This window comes from Mandrillus leucophaeus, unplaced genomic scaffold, assembly GCF_000951045.1.
Source record: "Mandrillus leucophaeus isolate KB7577 unplaced genomic scaffold, Mleu.le_1.0 Scaffold93, whole genome shotgun sequence".
Classification (NCBI taxonomy): domain Eukaryota; kingdom Metazoa; phylum Chordata; class Mammalia; order Primates; family Cercopithecidae; genus Mandrillus; species Mandrillus leucophaeus.
This window is the reverse complement of record NW_012110141.1, coordinates 5,570,893-5,590,430: the sequence shown is the minus strand read 5'-3', so window position 1 is coordinate 5,590,430 and position 19,538 is coordinate 5,570,893. Positions and strand designations below refer to the sequence as shown.

The following is a 19,538-nucleotide window of genomic DNA, read 5'->3' as shown; positions in this document are numbered from 1 at the left end:
CCTCCCGAGTAGCTGGGACTGCAGGCGCCCGCCACCTCGCCCGGCTAGTTTTTTGTATTTTTTAGTAGAGACGGGGTTTCACCGTGTTAGCCAGGATGATCTCGATCTCCTGACCTCGTGATCCGCCCGTCTCGGCCTTCCAAAGTGCTGGGATTACAGGCTTGAGCCACCGCGCCCGGCCTTGTCTGCATTTTCTAATTATTCTTTAGTGGGATTATTTTTTTCACTTTAAAACCTAGGTAAGCAACATTTTTTTTTTTCTTGAGACAACATCTTGCTCCATTGCCCAGGCTAGAATGCGGTGGTGCAATCTTGGCTTACTGCAGCCTCTGCCTCCTGGGTTAAATTAATTCTCCTACCTAAGCCTTCCAGGTAGCTGGGACTACAGGTGTATGCCACCACACCCAGCTAATTTTTGTACTTTTTGTACAAATGGGGTTTTGCCATGTTGCCCAGGCTGGTCTCAAACTCATGCACTCAAGTAATCTACCTACCTCAGCCTCCCAAAGTGCTAGGATTATAGGCATGAGCCACTCTGCCTGGCTATGTGAAGAATTTTAAGGCCTTGTTACATATTGTTTAAACATTTTTTAGAATGACAAAAAAGTTCGGGAAATAGTGATGATGATTGAACAACATTGAGAATGTACTTATTGCCACTGAACCATATGGCTAAAAATTATTAAAATGGTAAATTTTATGGTATGTATATTTACTATAATAAAAAGGTCAAAAAGAAAATGATAAAAAGTGGAAATGCTTTTAATGATTTTTAAAAAGGATTAATTTTATATTTAAGGACACTAAGAAAATCCTATGGCAATTTAGTGATATGCATCAAAAGCTTTAAAAAGGCATATACCTTTTTATCCAGCAATTTTCCCACTAGGAACTCATCTGAATACATTTATAAAAGGTAAAATTATATTTATAAACAAAAAAAATTCTTTAGAATGCTTTTGCCAGTATACAGTTCCACTCTCCATATATTAGTGTTTCTATCTTGTACACCTATACCCAACCATCTCACTTAATATTCTTATCTTGTTAGAGTGTCTAAGTATATTTTATCCAACTTTTTTTTAATGTTCTTTGAAATCCTGTTAAAACTAAGAATTTTTAGGTCTGGGCGTGGTGGCTCATGCCTGTAATCCTAGCACTTGGGAGGCTGAGGTGGTGGATCACCTGAGGTCAGGAGTTCGAGACCAGCCTGACCAGCATGGTGAATCCCCGTCTCTACTAAAAGTACAAAAATTAGCCGTGCATGGTGGTGTGCCCCTGTAATCCCAGCTACTCGAGAGGCTGAGGCAGGAGAATTGCTTGAACCTGGGAGGTGGAGGTCGCAGTGAGCTGAGATCGCGCTACTGCACTCCAGTTCAAGCAAAAGAGCAAGACTCCATCTCAAAAACAACAACAACAACAAAAAACAAAATAAAAAAAAATTTTTAAAGGCTCGTATTTTTGCTGTGTATCTATTGATATGAGAAATTTGAGCAACAGATGAAGGTGGGTGATTTGTTACTATGCCATGGTTCAGAACTTCCACTGTCAGTGGCCCAGCATACCGAAGAAATTTAAGGAGGACAAAACCATGGGCAGGAAGTGGAAGAAGTGGGGGCATGAAGGGCAGTTATTGGCATATGCTATACTACTTAACAGATAATGTCTCAAGTGTAAACTAATTTTTTAATATGTCTCCTTTAAAGGAATGACTGGATTCGAGTTGCCCTTTGCTATCCGTCAAACACAAGTTTTCAAGTTACCTTTGGCTATTTGCAGCGGCAGAATGGCTCATTATCCAAAATCGAAGAATATGAGCCTGTGCATTCACTGGAAGAACTGCAAAGAAAGCAATCGGAGAGGAAATTCTATTTTGACTCCAGCACGGGGTAATTCAGTGAAACCAGGCAATGAGAATTAGTCCTATTTTTCTTTAATGGTGAAATTGCTAGTTCTTCAGCATCGCGGCTGTTTAGTAAAGCAGCTGATGTGGGTAATTCTCTGCACATCTCTATTAGAGGTTTAGAGGGGAACTAGAATGACTCGTAATTATAGTTGGCAGTAGGGATCGAGTGAAGATGTTTGCTGTGTACGTATTAAGGCAATTTAGAGAGAGAAATTATGCCTTGTCAATGAAGAACCAGTAGGCCCAGTTGGAAATTACAATAATTTTTTCCCATAATAGTTCTTCATATGATTATTTACATGTGATATAGTTCATATTTCAGTGAAAGCTCATTTTTCTCTTCCTGACTTAAGGCTATCTTTCAAGTTGACCTTGAGTTTTTGAAAATCACTGTATAACTGTGGAATATTTGCTTTCAACTTTCTCTAGGCTGCATCTTTCCACTTTTTAATTCCAATCCTGTTCTTCTGGGGTCCTGTTGGTTTTGACTGCTTTTACCCAGTTACAGTCTCTCAGCCTGTGGGCTATGGTAGGCTCCATCTCCTGTACTCTTCCAGCAGGTAGCATGTACCTTCAGCCTCTTCCCTCATGCAGACATTCCTCCTATATGCCATTGTCTATGCACTATAAAGATACCAATGGAAAGAAGACACATTTCTTCTGCAAACTCACAGTCCATTGAGGAATGTGGGCATGTAAAGCAAGACATTAGAGAGGGAAATGTTGAATGCTCCTGGTCCTATATTCAATGTGCCTTTTGGGCTGCCTCAAGTTCAGCCTAGAACAACCAGTGACATCCTGAGAGGGTGACCCTGGAGCTAATTCTTGAGAAACACTTAGGAGGAGATGGAAAAAGAAATGGGTGAGATGTCTTACACTGAAGAGACAGTGTGCACAAATGCATGGGGGCATGGCAGAACATGGCATTGCATGTTTGGGGAAAGGCAAGAAGTTCAGAGTGGGGAGAAGGGTGGGGAGAAGGGTGACGAGATTGACTTGGGGAATGAAGTTGGGGCTCAGTTGTTAAGTGCCTGGTTAGCCTTTAAATAAGATGCAACTCATTTGCCCTCCCAGTCCCCCACCAGCCAGTGTTACCAGCTTAAAAGTTTTATTGTCATAATTGTCTCCAATTTTTAATTTTTTTTTTCTTTTTTTTTTTTTTTTAAGAGACGGGGTGTCCCTATGTTGCCCAGGCTAGAGTGCAGTTCACAGGCACAGTTGTGGCACATTATAGCCTTGATCTCCTGGGCTCAAGTGATCCTCCCACCTCAGCCTCCCAAGTAGCTGCTGCCACCACACCCAGCATTGATTTTCGAGTTGTAATTAGACTTAAACAACCACCTGGACTTTCATTCTGTAGATGATAGAACTTCCAGATTCCCACTTGATTTTCCACAAGAATAAAAAAAAATCCACATTTGTAAGGATAGTCTGGTGACAAGTTAATGATTAAAAGTGTAAAAAGATGGGAAATACTTTCTGATCTCGGTATTTCAAGAAGCCTGAGGTCCTAATTCCTTTTATTAGGTTGGTGCAAAAGTAATTGCGGGTTGTGCCATTTTTTTTTTTTTTTTTCATGCTCTCAGTCCGAGAGATATTCGATGTGCCATTTGGGCTGATTTGTATCTCATATTCTCAACTTTGTACTGTTTATTGACCTCATATTAAAATGTGAATTCTTCGTCTCTAGTAATCAATCACACTTGATCATGTTTTTTTAGAATCTTGACTGACTTTGGTTTGGAAGGACTGGGTTTGCTGACAGAGATTGAACTCTCACCTGGAACTTAGACTTTTTCATTCATCTTGGCAGTGGGAAGATAATTCAGAATGGGTGGGATGGACTGTTCATTTTGCCTGATTTGGTCCCTTAATATAGACTGAAGGAACCCAGGTCCATCTGCTCTTCGTAAATGTCACAGGAATTGATTTGAGACTTTATCTTGCCTTAGCCAAACAAGTCACAGTTCCTGTTTTTATTATTTCAGTTTTGTGCCTTAACCAAAATGATTTATGAACGAGAACAACCAAAAGAATGAACCACACTAATTTACCAAATCCTAAACTCAACACATTATGTATAAAGTGTTCCAAGGAATTTTTGAACCAAACCAAATTTCATCCCCCCAAATTACCTATCGAACTAATTCAAACCAGAAATCAGCTTTGATATGTTCCAGAACAATGGAAGCAGGGTATGAAAGTATTTCCTAAAGTGTTACTGCATTTGACTTAGGACCCTTGAAAGATAGAAAGAAAACATAAATAACTTTATTCATTTTGTAATTTATGTTTTAAGGAAAGGTTACTATGGTGGAGGAATATCCCTTTTGGCCATGAACTGATTTGAGGAATTTTATAAGTTTTTGAGAGTAAGTCTAACTACATGGATTGGTTTCTGTTTCGTGCAGGTTACTGTTTTTGTATCTCAAAGCCAAAAGCCACAGGCATGGCCACAGTTACTGTTCATCTCAGGGATGTGAAAGAGTCAAGATCCAGGCAGCGACAGACTCAAAGGACATCAGTAACTGCATGGCCAAAGCGTACCCACAGTACTACAGAAAGCCATCAGTGGTCAAGCGGATGCCGGCCATGCTCACTGGACTCTGTCAAGGCTGTGGCACTCGGCAGGTAAACAAGGATGAAAAGTGGTCTGTGGCCAGGGAGAAAAAGTCGGAGGGTTTCTTTGCAATAGGAGCACTTTTCTTTGAAACATCTATGTTGCCCATTTATGGACACTGCATGGTATCACCTGAGTTTTGGCCCGTGCTAAAATGTGAAGCGCATAAGAAGCAAACTAGTTCAAATTTATAATGGAGATACGTTCCCCTGTGGTACGTCAGTTTATCCTGAACAACTGCAGATTTTCCACAGTTTTAAATTAGAGGTTACTATGTTGGTCCTCATTTTTTTTCTTTCTCAGATGTTTGATTCTGTTGCAGTGTTACTGTTGGATTTACATGCCAGTGATATAAAAAAGATACTTTGTTTTGTTGGCACAGTGTGAAATTTCTTTTAAAAAATACAGCTAATATGAAAATTGTTTCCTTTTTATAAGGTGGAAATCCACTCATATGTTTGAAGCATATGCTATTATATCTATCTGTAATTGAAGTATAGACTATCACATCACTCTGTCATTTTTATTAAAAAAAAAAAAAGTACAGACTGACTTTGGTTAGAAATGAAAATGCTTCTTCTAACATTCTTGATTAGATGACCTCTAATCAAGAATGACTTGATGACTGGATCTCAAGAAAGCAGTGCAATGAAAGTGAACCCAAAATACGAACTAAAATTGGGCATACAGAAGGGGTTCCAAAGGAAATCAGATCAGTTCCAAGTGAAAAAACAAAGGATGGAGCTGCCCTGATTTATATTTCACACCAACAAATATGGGCTAAGGGAAATTGTTCTCAAAGTGTGGCCCCCAGACCGGCAGCATCAGGATCCCCTGGGAATTTGTGGAAAATGGGAATTCTCAGGCCTAACCCTCATCCTACTGAATCAGCAGCTGGGGGACTGGGGCCCGGCAATCTGTTTTAACCAGCCCTGCAGCTGATTCTGATACATGTTCACATTTGAGTTCCACCGAGAATTTTTTTTAAAAAGCAATAATTACCACAAATATGCACACTGCCTGTTAATATGGAGAAAACTAAATCTTTCTTTTCATTTATTACTATCCTAAGTGATTTAAGAAAACAAAATTATTTCCACAAATAAGTTCCATATTTCTCTCTTTTTTTTTTTTCATTATTTATATTCATTAGTGGCAGTAAGAGCAGGAAGAAAGAGGTGGATTTATGCTTCCCACTAATACTTGTTTGTTTGTTTTGCTTTTTGTTGATGTTGTTGAGATGGAGTCTCTCTCAGTTGCCCAGGCTGGAGTGCAGTGGCGCAATCTCAACTCTCTGCAACTTTGCCTCCCGGGTTCAAGGGATTCTCTGCCCTCAGCCTCCTGAGTAGCTGGGACTACAGGTGCATGAGACCACACCTGGCTAATTTTTGTAATTTTACTAGAGACGAGGTTTTGTCATGTTGCCCAGGCTGGTCTCGAACTCCTGACATCAGGTGATCTGTCTGCCTTAGTTTACCAAAGTGCTGGGATTACAGATGTGAGCCACCGCATCTGGCAAATTTTTTTTTTTTGAATGGCAACTTTACTGTCACAATCTTAGTCTCATATTTCTGAGCCACCTCTATTCTCTCATACAAGTAAAACCAAAAATAAACCAACCAGACGAAACAACACCAACAAAAACAACCCTGTATATGAAGGTTATATGATTCCTTGCCAGGCCAGTTTAATAATAAAATGTTAAAGTGACATTTTGAGATAATGTTTGTGGGGAAGTATATTTTCTAGCCTAATTCTCAAGCTGGATTTGTTAAGACCCCTCAATATTGAAGAGACTTTATATAATTTATAATAAACATTATAACTTATAAAAATAATTTAAGTATCATTGGAAATATTCTAGGCCTATGTTGTTAAATGATTCCATGCACTAATACTTAGAATTCTTTATCTTTTGTGCATGAAGCATTGATCAGAATTCATTTTTTAAAAATGTTTTGATTATTGACTTTGCACAGTTGCAAAGTAGTTGAAGTATCTGAGAATATCACTTCTACTTGAAAATTTGTGGGTCTTTTTTTTTTTTTTTTTTTAAATATAGAGGCGGGGTCTCACTATGTTGCCTAGGCTGGTCTCGAAGTCCTGGGCTCAAGCGATCCTCCCACTTTGGCTTCCCAAATTGTTGGGATTACAGGTGTGAACCACCACACCCGGCCTAATTTTTGTTCTGACTGTCAAAACCAAACACATGTATATTAGGAGTAAATAGGAAAATTCACAAGAGTTTTTGACCCCAAACTTGGAGACTTCAAAGAACTATCCAGCTTCTGAATGCTACTTGAGATCATTTTGACTGTTTATTTTTTGTTTTTTGTTTTTTTGAGATGGAGTCGCACTCTGTCACCCAGGCTAGAGTGCAGTGGTACGATCTCAGCTCACTGCAACCTTCATCTCCCAGGCTCAAGCAATTCTCCTGCCTCAGCTTTCCAAGTAGCTGGGACTACAGATGTGTGCCACCTGCCTGGCTGATTTTTGTATTTTTAATAGAGACAGGAGTTTGCCATGTTGACCAGGGCTGGTCTTGAACTCCTGACCTCAGGTGATCTGCCCACCTCAGCCCCACAAAGCACTGGGATTACAGGCGTGAACTGCCATGCCCGGCTGATTGTTTATTCTTGCAGGGAAGTTGTTAACATTGGTTTATATGGACAGTGTACCTCTAAGTGTTAAACTGTGTGAGAGTTAAATGTTTTTGAATGAGAAGAGAGCCTTTAGGGAGGAGATAGGCTTTGGAGACTGGGAATAATTTGGAGGAGTACAGGGAAAAGGGAAGGGCATTCTTGGGAAGGGAACAGCATCAGCAAAGGCAGAGTGGCAAGAAAGAGGGTGGAGTGTTTGTGGGAAAGCGAGGCCCTGCCTGAGTGTAACAGGACAGAGAGAAATAGGGGCCTATCTGTAAGGCCCGGCTCTGTTTATGGAACACTTTGCAGGTCACAAAGAGGAGTTGAGACCTCCGCATGTACAAAGTTAGTCAATGTTTCTTAACAGGGTAGTCCTTGTTATCTACACTTTCCTCAGTCCTAGAGTGACTGAGGGACCATGGTCCGAAAAAAAACTTTAAAAAATATTTGTGCCTGTTTTTCCATAAAATGTTTACAAAGATTTAAATATAAAGCACATTTATGTAATCACTTATGGAACTGAAGTGAACAAGAATAATATTTATTTGAAACTGGTGTTGCTCCAGAAAATGAAGTACAAATATATACTTACTGTGTTAAGAATATCAAGATGGAATTCTAGGTCATGAAATATGTACAAAAAGTTCAGAATAAGAAATACAACCACTGGCTTTAATTATAATTAAGTTCATATTGAGGGAACCTTTTGGAGGAAGGTAAGAGTTGCCATAAATATGGAACATCTTCTCTGTCTAGGTGGTGTTTACTAGTGATCCTCATAAAAGTTACCTCCCTGTGCAATTCCAGTCACCTGATAAAGCAGAAACGCAGCGTGGAGACCCGTCTGTTATTTCTGTAAGTACCGTCTGGTGTTGTCTTAGTCTGTTCGAGGTGGTATAACAAAATGCCATGAACTAGGTAACTTATAAACAACAGAAGTTTATTTCTCACAGTTCTGGAGGCTGGAAAGTCCAAAAGCAAGGCATCAGCAAATTGAGCGTCTGGTGGCCTGGTTCATAGATGGCGCCTTCTCATCGCGTCCTCACAGGGTAGAACGGTCCAGGGGTCTCTCTCAGGCTTCTTTTATAACAGCACTGATCCCATTCATGGGGGTTACACTGTCATGTCCTGATCACTTCCCAAAGATTCTGCCTGCTAATGCTGTTACCTTGGAGATTAGGATTTCAACATAGAAATATTTGGCAGGACACAGACATTCAGACCAAGGCAGATGTGTACACTGTCACAGCTTCTTGCTTTTATCTTCTGTCTTGGTGACAGGAATTACTTCTGGCTATAGTCACTGGTTTGTAATCACATTCTGTATTATTGGTAGCAAGCAATACAATAGAGGTATAAATACCTCCTAAACATTTGTGTTTTTAAATAAATTTAAGAAATATTTTTTCCTGAGTAGATTGTGTTTACCCATTAACCTTATTCTTTGAAACTTAAAATAAGCTTCAAGGTTGTTTAAGATATGGGAAATGAAAGTTTTAACATCTCTTCAGCCTTTTATTTTAAAGTTGCCTCTTCTCTATTTTTTCAGTTGAGGAAAATGAAGATGCAAAGTGTTAGTTGTCTTTTCTAAGTGACTTGATGGAAGTTTAGACATGAGTTTCGGTGTCAACACTAGCATTTGTGCATAGGGCAAGGTTAGCCACTGAGAACCAGGTCTCAGCATGTGGCCTGTCCAAAATCAGGTTGACCTAGGTGCCACCATACACAGAACTCTTTGGGTTACAGGTATCCAGCCTTTCAACCAATACTCAGCCAAGGCCTGTGCCATCTCATGTGGTCTCTTTAGGGGCTTGGTTTTTTTAGTGGTGGGCAGCATAATCACAAATTCATATATATGTGGAGAAAATTAAATTTTACTTTTTTTCTTAATTTTTTGTATTGTGGTAAAGTACACATAAACTTTACTATCTTAACCATTCTCAAGTGGGCAGTTCAGTGGTATGAAGTCCATTCATATAGTTGTACAACCATCACTGCCATCCAGCTCCAGAACTTCAGTTCTGCTTCACAACTCTGAATTAAGACTGTCCCTATGTAAATGTAGCTCAATGGTTCTTTTTTATTTTTTTATTGCTATTGTTGCTGCTGTTGTTTTGTTTGTTTTTGAGACAGGGTCTCCCTGTGTCACCCAGGCCAGAGTGCAGTGGAGCAATCTCGGCTCACTGCAACCTCCACCTCCCGGGCTAAATTGATCCTCCCACGTAGCCGGGACTAAAGGAACATGCTACAGCACTTGGATAATTTTTAAAATATTTTTTATAGCGACGAAGTCCCACTGTGTTGCTCAGGCTAGTCTTGAACTCCTGGGCTCAAGTGATCTTCCGGCCTTGGCCTTCCAAAGTGCTCGGATTACAGGTGTGAGCCACCGCACCAGGTTAAAGATTCTTCAAGTCTGTGTTTATGCCTGTTCCCCTCCTTTAGCAGTCCTGCATTTTGTAATATACTCATGATGTAATTTTATTGGCATGAAATTTGCTAGCTCAGCATCTGAATGCAGTCAAGCTGCATGAGGAACCTGATCCCAGCCTGTTAGCACAGTATCTACTGGGAGTTGCATAAGGGAAGCAGGTGGGTGCTGAATCTCACTGTTCTAGTAGTTTACTAGGTAACAGAGAGAGAGAGAGAGATGGGGAGAGCGTTTTGCCAAAAAAAAAAAAAAAAAAAAAAATCGCAGGCAGGCTATGTCCTAGAGTCTGAAAACATTGTTTGACTCTGTTGTTACACACTGGGTGCCTGGGACTCTAGAAAAGTCATATTTATCAACAATACTTTTTACATTCATTATCTGAAAACCCTTCCTTAAGATCTGGGATTGCATTAGGGTTTTTTGTATGGTGATTTTTTTTTTTTTTTTAGACAGAGTCTCGCTCTGTCATCCAAGCTGAAGTGCAGTGGCACTTGGCTCATCGCAACCTCTGCCTCCCGGGTTCAAGAGATTCTCCAGCCTCAGCCTCCCGAGTAGCTGGGATTACAGGCACCAGCCACCACACCCAGCTAATATTTTAATTTTTAGTAGAGATGGGGTTTCACCATGTTGGCCAGGCTGGTCTTGAACACCTGACCTCAGGTGATCCACCGTCCTCGTCCTCCCAGAGTGTTGGGATTACAGGCATGAGCTACCGCACCCAGCTGTTTTTTGTTTCTGGTTTTTTTTTTTTTTTTTTTTAAGACAAGGTCTTGCTACGTTGCCCGGGTTGACCTTGAACTCCTAGACTAAGGTGACCCTCCTACCTCAGCCTCCCAAGTAGCTACTATCACAGGCATGGGCCATGGTACCTTGCTTTGCTTTAGTTTTCATGGAACGTTTTGTGGTTTTTTTAAGCAACAGGTTTTGGGGATACTTTTCATGGGGACAGTCTGAATATGTTGAGGACTGTTACGTATTTTTTTCTTAAATGTACCTCAATTTTAAGTATTGAGATTTAAAAAAATAAGGAAATCATGTCTAGTCTTTCCACATGTAAAATTTACTTCAAATGTTTTCAGAACTATTTTCACTGGATTGGTGCAATTTAAACTTAGCTAAAGGACTTTTTTTTTCTCCTGAGACAGAGTCTCACTCTGTCACCCAGGCTGGAATGCAGTGGCACCATCTCTGCTCACTGCATCCTCCACCTCCTGGGTTCAAGCAATTCTTCTGCCTCAGCCTCCCAAGTAGCTGGGATCACAGGCATGTACCACCATGCGCAGTGTATCTCTTAGTAGAGACAGGGTTTCGCCTTGTTGGTCAGGATGTTCTTCAACTCCTGACCTCAGGCGGTCCGCCCACATCAGCCTCCCAAAGTGCTGGATTATAGGCGTGAGCCACGACACCTGGCCGTAAAATGCCATTTTGAATACCAGTGAGATCTAAAGTGATTAGAAGTAAAATTTAAATATTATAATTTCCCCAAACATGGACAGATGTGGTGAGAACACTTCTCCTTTGTTAGCCTTTAGAATAGTTTATAATTTTACACCTTATAAACAGAAACAGTGCCTGTGGGTTTAATTAGTGCTTAGTTGTTTTGTTTTGCTCCTTCATTTTTGACTGAGAAATGAATGATATTTGGAAATGTCTGGGGTTCCTTTTTCTTGAAAAGGTCACACACGATTGATTTAAAGAGGATGACTTTGAAAATTTAGCTCACAATAATTGTGAAATAAATGTAGTAGTACTTTGTAGCTTAAATTCCAGTAAAATTATCGCTTTGTCATTTTGATCTCAGAGGAGAGCTGTTATTTGTAGCAAACTACAAATATAAACTAACGTGGAATTCCTGGGGGTCAAGGCATGATGCATATTTATATGTGTGTGTGTGTATTTTTTTCTGAACCAATATGACAATAAGCCATCTGAGCTGAAGTACAGAGGCAGCCACCTATCATTGACTTACAAAGCTTTGACCCCAGTGAGAGAGTGTGTGTAAGAAGGAATGCCTTGAGCGCTTCAGAGTGAAGTCACCCAGCTTAGCTGAGTGGGGGCCACCATGCCTTGCTCAAAGCAGCTTCTCCAGTCAGCAAACATTAGTCAAGGCAGAATCTATAGGCAGTGTCTAGGAACACAGGCGCAATTTCAGATGATGAAGAAAAAGCAAGTGAAGCACACAATTTGAATCTTGGAAATATACTTCGAATCATGGGTTTAGAAGACACAGGGAAAGAGCCGGAAAAATGAGTCATCCTGCAGATGTTCTTGAAATGATGATGACAGCAGAAGATGTTTTTGCATTCTCAGGTCAACGGCACTGACTTTACCTTCCGAAGTGCAGGCGTCCTCCTCCTTGTTGTGGATCCGTGCAGCGTTCCATTCCGGTTGACGGAAAAAAAGGTTTTTCCTCTTGCTGATGTCAGTCGCATGGAAGAGTATTTAAAAACAGGCATCCCTCCAAGGTAGGTCCAGCTTGTGCTGTAACAGGGAAAAGCCACCTTAAAGATGTGGAATGCTCCACAACCGATAATGCCTGGTCAACTCTTGATTTTTTACTCTGTGGACATTCACGGCACTGTGCAAGGTATTCATTCCTCTCCTACCTCAGATTGACACCCATGTCGTCTGAGCTACTTATCACTGACAAGCCGTTGCTTGCCCGTGGCAGAACTTGGGCGTTGCAACATTTTGCAAATGGTGGGAAGGCTCTTCGGAGGAAAAAACGCTCATTATTTGGAACATTACTATCCCACTTTTTATTTTATGTATTTTTTGAGTCTCACAAAACAAATATCAGAGCGTTATACTTATTCGTATTAAGTTGATGTACTTTGTCCGCAACGCCCTCAGAAGGCTTTTTACTCTTTTGAAGTGATTTTCCAGGCAGTTGACCTTTGCAGCCCTCTGTCCCACTGATGGTCTTGGACAGCATTGCGCTATGACCGTGATACAGGAAGTCATCACCTGGGTCACTTGGAAATGGCTGGAAAAGAGTAAATTGATCTTTGAAGTGGTTGAGCGTGCAATCGCTCTTGTAGAGCACTAGTGTGATTGGTGTTCTTTGCTGTCTCTGAAGAAGGCTGCACAGGAGAGAAAGCTTTCTTTCTCTGGGTTGGTTAGACCCTGCCTGGAGGCAAGGAGATGAACTCAGGGTGTTTTCTGCCTTTGCCACAGATGTTGATTTATACACAGGCTTTCATTTAGTGGAACCATTAAGGAAGGAACATAAGCTTTCCCCAAATTAAAGGCCTACCTAGCTTTAGAATCATTTTCCGATAGCTTATGCTTTACAGAACTGGATGCCAATAAATTCTCTGAAGTCACTGGATTATTTGGATGTAACATTAAATGTAAATATGTAGTTCTGTCTTCTGGCTTAAGACACTTGTACAGCCTCAATTTTCTTGCAGGATTTAAAGATTTTTCCTAATGTTGAAAACACATACACACTTCCCCTAAAACAATCCGGGACATAAATCTCACCAGAAATATTTGGGACAACATGGTAGTCCTGCAAGGTACTCCATAGATTTAAGAGGTAAAACCAACTCATTAACAGAAAGGCTTTTAAGATACTGGTAATGCTGTTTCTTGATCCGCCCTCTGGTTATACAGATAGGTTTCGTTTGCAAAAATTCAGTGTGTATGTTGTATTTTAACAAAGTGTTTAGAAAGTGTGGAGCCACTGGCAGTGACTTCTAGGGAGACTGAGCACGTGTCTATGTGTATAGGGTTGCGGGGTGACCTGTAAATGATCTTATGGGTAATTCTGACCTATTGAAGAAGGTCAGGTCTGCAGGGTGGCCGTACTTAGACTACTGCACTAATTCTAGATTGTGTCACCGCTGCTTTAGAAAGACTACAGTAGGCTGGGTATGGTGGCTCACACCTATAATCCCAGCACTTTGGGAGTTTGAGACGGGAGGATCACCTGAGATCAGGAGTTCAAGACCAGCCTGGCCAACATGGTGAAACCTCATCTCTACAAAAAATACAAAAACTAGCTGGGCAGGGTGGTGGTGGGCACCTGTAATCCCAGCTACTCGGGAAGCTGAGGCAGGAGAATTGCTTCAACCCAGGAGCCAGAGTTTGCAGTGAGCTGAGATCGTACCTCTGCACTCCAGCCTGAGCAACAAAGCGAGACTCTGCCTCAAAAAAAGAAAGAAAGAAGACAGACAGACTACAGTAAAGAACCCATACCAGCATGAAACTTAAGGCACTTAATCTTAAGAACTATTAAGACCCACATTAAGATATACTACGCAAATTTCAACTTCCTGTAGGCATCCTTGATGACTCTGAAAATAAATCAATCTAATGTTACCTTTTAATTAATAAGAGCTACTCAGAGCCCCCTAAACACTGATTTGTTCTTGAAATTTTTTTTTTCAGTAATACTGACCAAGAAGTCAGGCACAGTGGCTCCTGCCTATAATCCCAGCACTTTGGGAGGCTGTGGCAGGACAATTGCTTGAGGCCAGAAATTCAAGACTAGCCTGAGCAATGTAATGAGACCCTGTCTCTACAAAAAATTCAAAAATTATCTGAGTATGTGGGCACATACCTGTAGTCTCAGCTACTGAGGAGGCTAGGACAGGAACATCCCTTGAGCCCAAGAGTTTGAGGCTGCAGTAAACTATAATTGCATCATTGCATTGCAGCCGGGGTGACAGAGCAAGGACCCTATCTCTAAAAAAACAAAACACAGCTGCTCAGGCTGGAGTGCAGTGATGTGACCACAGCTCAGTGCAGTCTTGACCTCTCAGGCTCAAGTGACCCTCCTACTTCAGCCTTCTAAGTAGCTGAGACTACAAGTGCACACCACCAGCCTGTCTGTTATTTTATTTTATTTTATTTTATATTTTATTTTATTTTATTTTATTTTATTATTTTTCTTATTTTTTGTGGAGATGGAGCTTTGCCGTGTTTCCCTAGCTGGTCTTGAACTCCTGGGCTCAAGTGATTCTCTCATCTCAGCCTCCCAAAATGCTGAAATTAAAGGCATGAACCACTGCACCTGGTTGGCCAAGAATATTTCTGATTAAAGTTTTTGAAACAGTGAGTTTGTATACACACACACGTGCACACACACACACACACAAAATAAATACATTATTAAATATGTTGCTAAAAGATATGCAACAGAAGTTGAATAAAAGGAGAAACTCTCTCCGTTTCTGAATGGAAAAATGAATAAATATTAGTTTCATGGACCGGTTTCATGGAAGATAATTTTTCCATGGACCGGTGGAGGGGGATGGTTTCAGGATGATTCAAGTGCATTACATTTACTTAGTTAAAATATAAATTTGACACATTTTCATTAGTGTCCCAAAAGGTACTTTTCTGCTGTACTTGACAGTTGATACTGTAGTTCATCTGGAAGAATAAATGAGAAAGTAGTAAAATATAAACAAATTACAGTAATACAAGGGGCTAGTTTTATCAAATATTAAAACAGACCATGAAGCCATAGGCCAGCATAGTTTTGGCTGAGAAGAGCAAGATTAGAGGAGAAGAACAGAGAATCCACAGATAGGTCCGAGTATGTGTGTTGGTTTACTGTAGGACAAAAATGGCCATTCAGACCATGGAAAACACAGTTAGTTGTTTATTTATTTTTAGAATTGTGTTTATCCATTTATTTAATAAATAGATAATAGAACTTAAATAAATAGAGTATTTGAAACAAAACAGAACCATTCTCCCATGTTACAGTAGACTTACTCCCTGATAGACAATGGAGAAGGAAGGGTGAGGGGTGGATGATGAGAAATTACTGAATGGGCACAGTATACATTATTTGGTGATGGATACCCTAAGTGCCCTGACTTCACCACTATGCAGTTCTACGTATGTGATGAAATTGCACTTGTGTCCCACAAATTTATACAAATTATAAACAACAACAATAGACTATTCCCTAAAAGAACTGCACCCCAAACCATCCACTAGGTCAGCAGTCCCCAACCTTTTTGGCATCAGGTACTGGTTTTGTGGAAGATAATTTTTCCATGGACCAGAGGTGGAGGGGGATGGTTCCAGGATAATTGAAGCACATTACATTTACTGTGCACTTTATTTCTATTATTATTACATTGTATAATGAAATAATTATGCAACTCACCATAATGTAAAGTCAGTGGGAACCCTGAGCTTGTTTTCCTACAACTAGATGGTCCTGTCTGGGGGTGATGATTAGTGACAGATCATCAGGCATTAGATTCTCAGGAACACACAACCTAGATCCCTCACATGTTCAGTTCCCAATAGGACTCCGCTCCCATGAGAGTTGAATGCCACAGCTGACCTGACAGGAGGCGGAGCTCAGGCTGTAATGCAAGTGGTGGGGAGTGGCTGTAAATACAGATGAAGCTTTGCTCACCCGCTCACCTCCTGCTGTGCAACTTGGTTCCTAATCTACTGGTACCCATCCATGGCCCAGGGGTTGGGAAGCCCTGCACTAGGTGAACTTACATAAATAATTTGGTTTCTCTGTGTGTTACCCCTTGTAAGAGCAACATGCGAAGCCCATGGTGGTGGGGTGGAAGAGTGGGAATTGGATGGAAAAGCATCTAGGCTTTTTTCTTTTTGGAGTTCTGCTTTTATCTAATATTTCTATTCAGCATTCAGTTGAGAAAGATACTCATGCTGAAGGATTGAAATTTTCTCTGACTTTCTAAATTTTACATACAGGTCAATTGTTCTGTTGAGCACAAGAGGAGAAATAAAGCAGTTGAACATTTCACACTTACTAGTACCTCTGGGATTAGCCAAACCAGCTCATCTTTATGACAAAGGTTTGTATTTGTATTATTCCATGAAGTTCTTACAGGGCCAGCAACATAGGCAATTTTATGGTGCAATTCAGCTAGCAGACCATGTTCATGAGCTTGTTTGCTGGAGTGGGTATCATTAAGATGATTTCTAAATAAGGGCACAGTGTGACAGGAAGTGTGTTGGGATGTGGTTTGTTATCTGGGGCAAGAGGTGGGTGGTGAGAGTTCATTTGCTGATGTAAGGAAGTGTAGAGTTTTTTTAATAGCTGCCTTTGTTTTGCTCACCTCCGAGTCACCTCCTGTATTCTCTTGCTGGAATGTAGCTATAAAAATTGAATTTTTTTTTCTTTTTCTTTTTTTTTTTTCAGGGAGTACCATATTTTTGGGATTCAGTGGAAACTTTAAACCATCATGGACTAAGCTATTTACCAGTCCTGCTGGACAGGGCCTTGGGGTGCTTGAACAATTCATACCTTTGCAGCTGGACGAATATGGTTGTCCCAGAGCCACCACTGTCCGCAGAAGAGACCTGGAACTGCTAAAGCAAGCTTCAAAAGCACATTAGAGACTAACTGTAACTTAAGTGCTGGGGGAGAAAATGTGAACTAACTTATTTAATTTATGGCATTCTAAAATGACACTGTTAACCCAACGGAACCATTTTCCAGTCTGATACAGAACGGGGAGAAAAGAAAGCGTTTGAAATCATTGCTTGGATACCAGCTTCATGCACCTTCTAGTTGTACAAAATGTTAAAGACGTTATTTGTATTTGTAAGGCTGGTGTATTCAGAGAGCAGATCTCTTATTCCTCACTTTCCACCCCAGTATTTTGTAATGAACATGAGCAATGTTTTTACTTTTTGTATAATGGGGTGGGGTGGAGTGGGGGCTTCTGAGAGTCAGCCTGAGGTCTTTAGAGGACCAGCTATTGTAGCACCTTGGATACTTGAAGTCTAACGCTCAGTTGTGTCAGGTGGCAGTCGACTTGGTGGCTGGCATGTTCAGCAGTGCCTGGGGCCCTGTTTCTGGGCAGCCTTTGAGGATTTTCTATGATACTGAATGACAGTTTTAAGTGGCAACTCAGGCCCAGCTCATGCCCTTTTTTGTCTGGACATGTGCTATTTTTATTCACTTGTATATCAATTACTTTTAAGGGTTCAACTTTCAAACAGGAAATATATTGGGACAAAAGGGCTCTTGGGGACTAGATATCCCTTTAATCTGTGACCATTGGGCAAAAAATTTTCCTGCAGCGAAAGTCTGAGGCTGTTGGGACCGTTTTTGCAGCTTTAATCCTTAGCCTGTTTTGACTGTATATTTGTATTTAAAATGCAGAGCTGAACTGAATATTTCCTTTTTTGTTTGTTTGTTTTGTTTTAAGAAGTGGGTTGTTTTCCTGAACCGTAAACTTGTATCTTTTTAACTTGCACAAAGGAAGTCTGTTCTTGGTATCGCTCTTGCACTTGGGTTTTTTGTTGTTGTTTTGTGTGGATTTTTTAAAGCTTTTCTGTTCACCCTCCTGCCAGGAAAATCCCAGAAAGCTTAATGATACCCCAAAATGATTACACCCAGGGAGGAAAAAAAGGAGCGCTTTCTAGGGTCAGAATCGTGGAGAGAATACTCAGAAATGAACCTCTTTAAAGCCTTACAGGAATGAGTCACTCTTACTTAATGAAATGTTAAAGCCAATTAAAAAGCATGCCGTGATGCCCAGCTTCCCTTTCCACGGGGTGCATGTGTCTCCTGCTGGTGAATCACATGTGGCAAGAGGCAACTGGCTCCACAGCCTGGGATGCTGACATACCAAGAGGAAAGCAGCAGCAGAATGCCTTTGTTGTTCTAAACCCCCATGCATAAAGTATAGAGGAGGGATGGCCAAGGGTGGGTGGTATAAAGTGTGTTCAGGCTGACACTGACAATGAATACAGATAATTTCACTTTCCTCTTCCAGGGGCAAAGGCTGATGGCCTCTACCTTTGTATCCAGAAGAAACTGCAGAGCAGCCCTGTGACTTTACAAAATATGCTACCTCAAAGTGCTACCGATAAACCTTTCTAACTGTAAGTGCCCTTACTAAGGGCACATGTCTTAATCAAAGTTAGTTTTTTTGTTTTCTGGGTTTTTTTTTTTTTGTATATTGATGAATGAGATCTTACCTATTAAATATATTATTGGATCATGGTTCCTGAAGGTCATTAAAGTTTGAGTGTATGTGTATGTGTGTGTTTTATGACTTAAATATCTTTATGTGTGGTTTTTAGAGTTTGGTTCTTTAAAGATTTGGAGAAGATATGTAAATTACCAAGGCACTTAGTTTTTCTGTTTTATATATTAATAATCAGGGCCTAAGTTAAATAAAAATATGTGTGCATGTATTTTATATATGTGTGTATGTGAATTTATTTATTTATTTATATATTTATTTGAGATGGAGTCTCACTCTGTCACCTAGGCTGGAGTGTAGTGATGCAGTCTCAGCTCACTGCAACCTCCACCTCCCAGGTTCAAGCGATTCTCCTGCTTCAGCCTCCCGAGTAGCTGGGATCACAGGCACCCACCACCATGGATTGCTAATTTTTGTATTTTTAGTAGAAGTGGCATTTCACTGTGTTGGCCAGGCTGGTCTTGAACTTCTGACCTCAAGTAATACTCCTGCTTCGGCCTCCCAGAGTGCTGGGATTACAGGCGTGAGCCACCGCACCTGGCCTGTACGTGAGTTTATATCTCTATCTATAAATTTAAAATTCCAGATTCCAGCTCTAAAGAAGTTACTGACAGAAGTGAGGAAGACAGTTGGTGAACAGAATTCACCAAGTAAATATTGTAAAAGTAAGCTCAGAAGGGCAGGGACTATATTCTCCAATGCAGAGGTTCTCAACCTTGGCTGTGGACTGGAATTATCTGAGGAGCTTTAAAAAATATATAGAGGCCTGGACTTCACTCCCTTCCCCCCAGATTAAGATTTAATTGGTGTGGGGTGCAGCCTGGGCATTGAACTTTTTTTTAAAGCTCCCTGGATGATTCTAATATGTAGCCAGGTTTCGGAACCACTGTACTAATATAATAGGCCCACTGTTTAACTTCAGTCTAATTTTTTTGTGACTAAAACAAAATTGCATTTATCTATTATTTTTATTTGGGTTTCCTATATTACTTAT

At 40.5% G+C, this 19,538-nt stretch overlaps 1 protein-coding gene across 3 annotated transcripts in view; it reads left to right on the top strand.

Moving 5' to 3' along the window:
* Positions 1–18,760, top strand: part of TMEM2 (transmembrane protein 2) — a 142,489-nt gene extending 123,729 nt beyond the window's left edge. For all 3 annotated transcript variants that reach the window (XM_011970187.1, XM_011970188.1, XM_011970186.1), the window contains 6 exons: positions 1,707–1,889; positions 4,318–4,537; positions 7,925–8,023; positions 11,907–12,061; positions 16,296–16,399; positions 16,747–18,760. In XM_011970187.1, coding sequence (XP_011825577.1) covers positions 1,707–1,889; positions 4,318–4,537; positions 7,925–8,023; positions 11,907–12,061; positions 16,296–16,399; positions 16,747–16,943 — 958 coding nt within the window. In that variant the 3' untranslated portion in view covers positions 16,944–18,760. The remainder of the gene's footprint in view (positions 1–1,706; positions 1,890–4,317; positions 4,538–7,924; positions 8,024–11,906; positions 12,062–16,295; positions 16,400–16,746) is intronic.
* Positions 18,761–19,538: the final 778 nt, after the last annotated feature.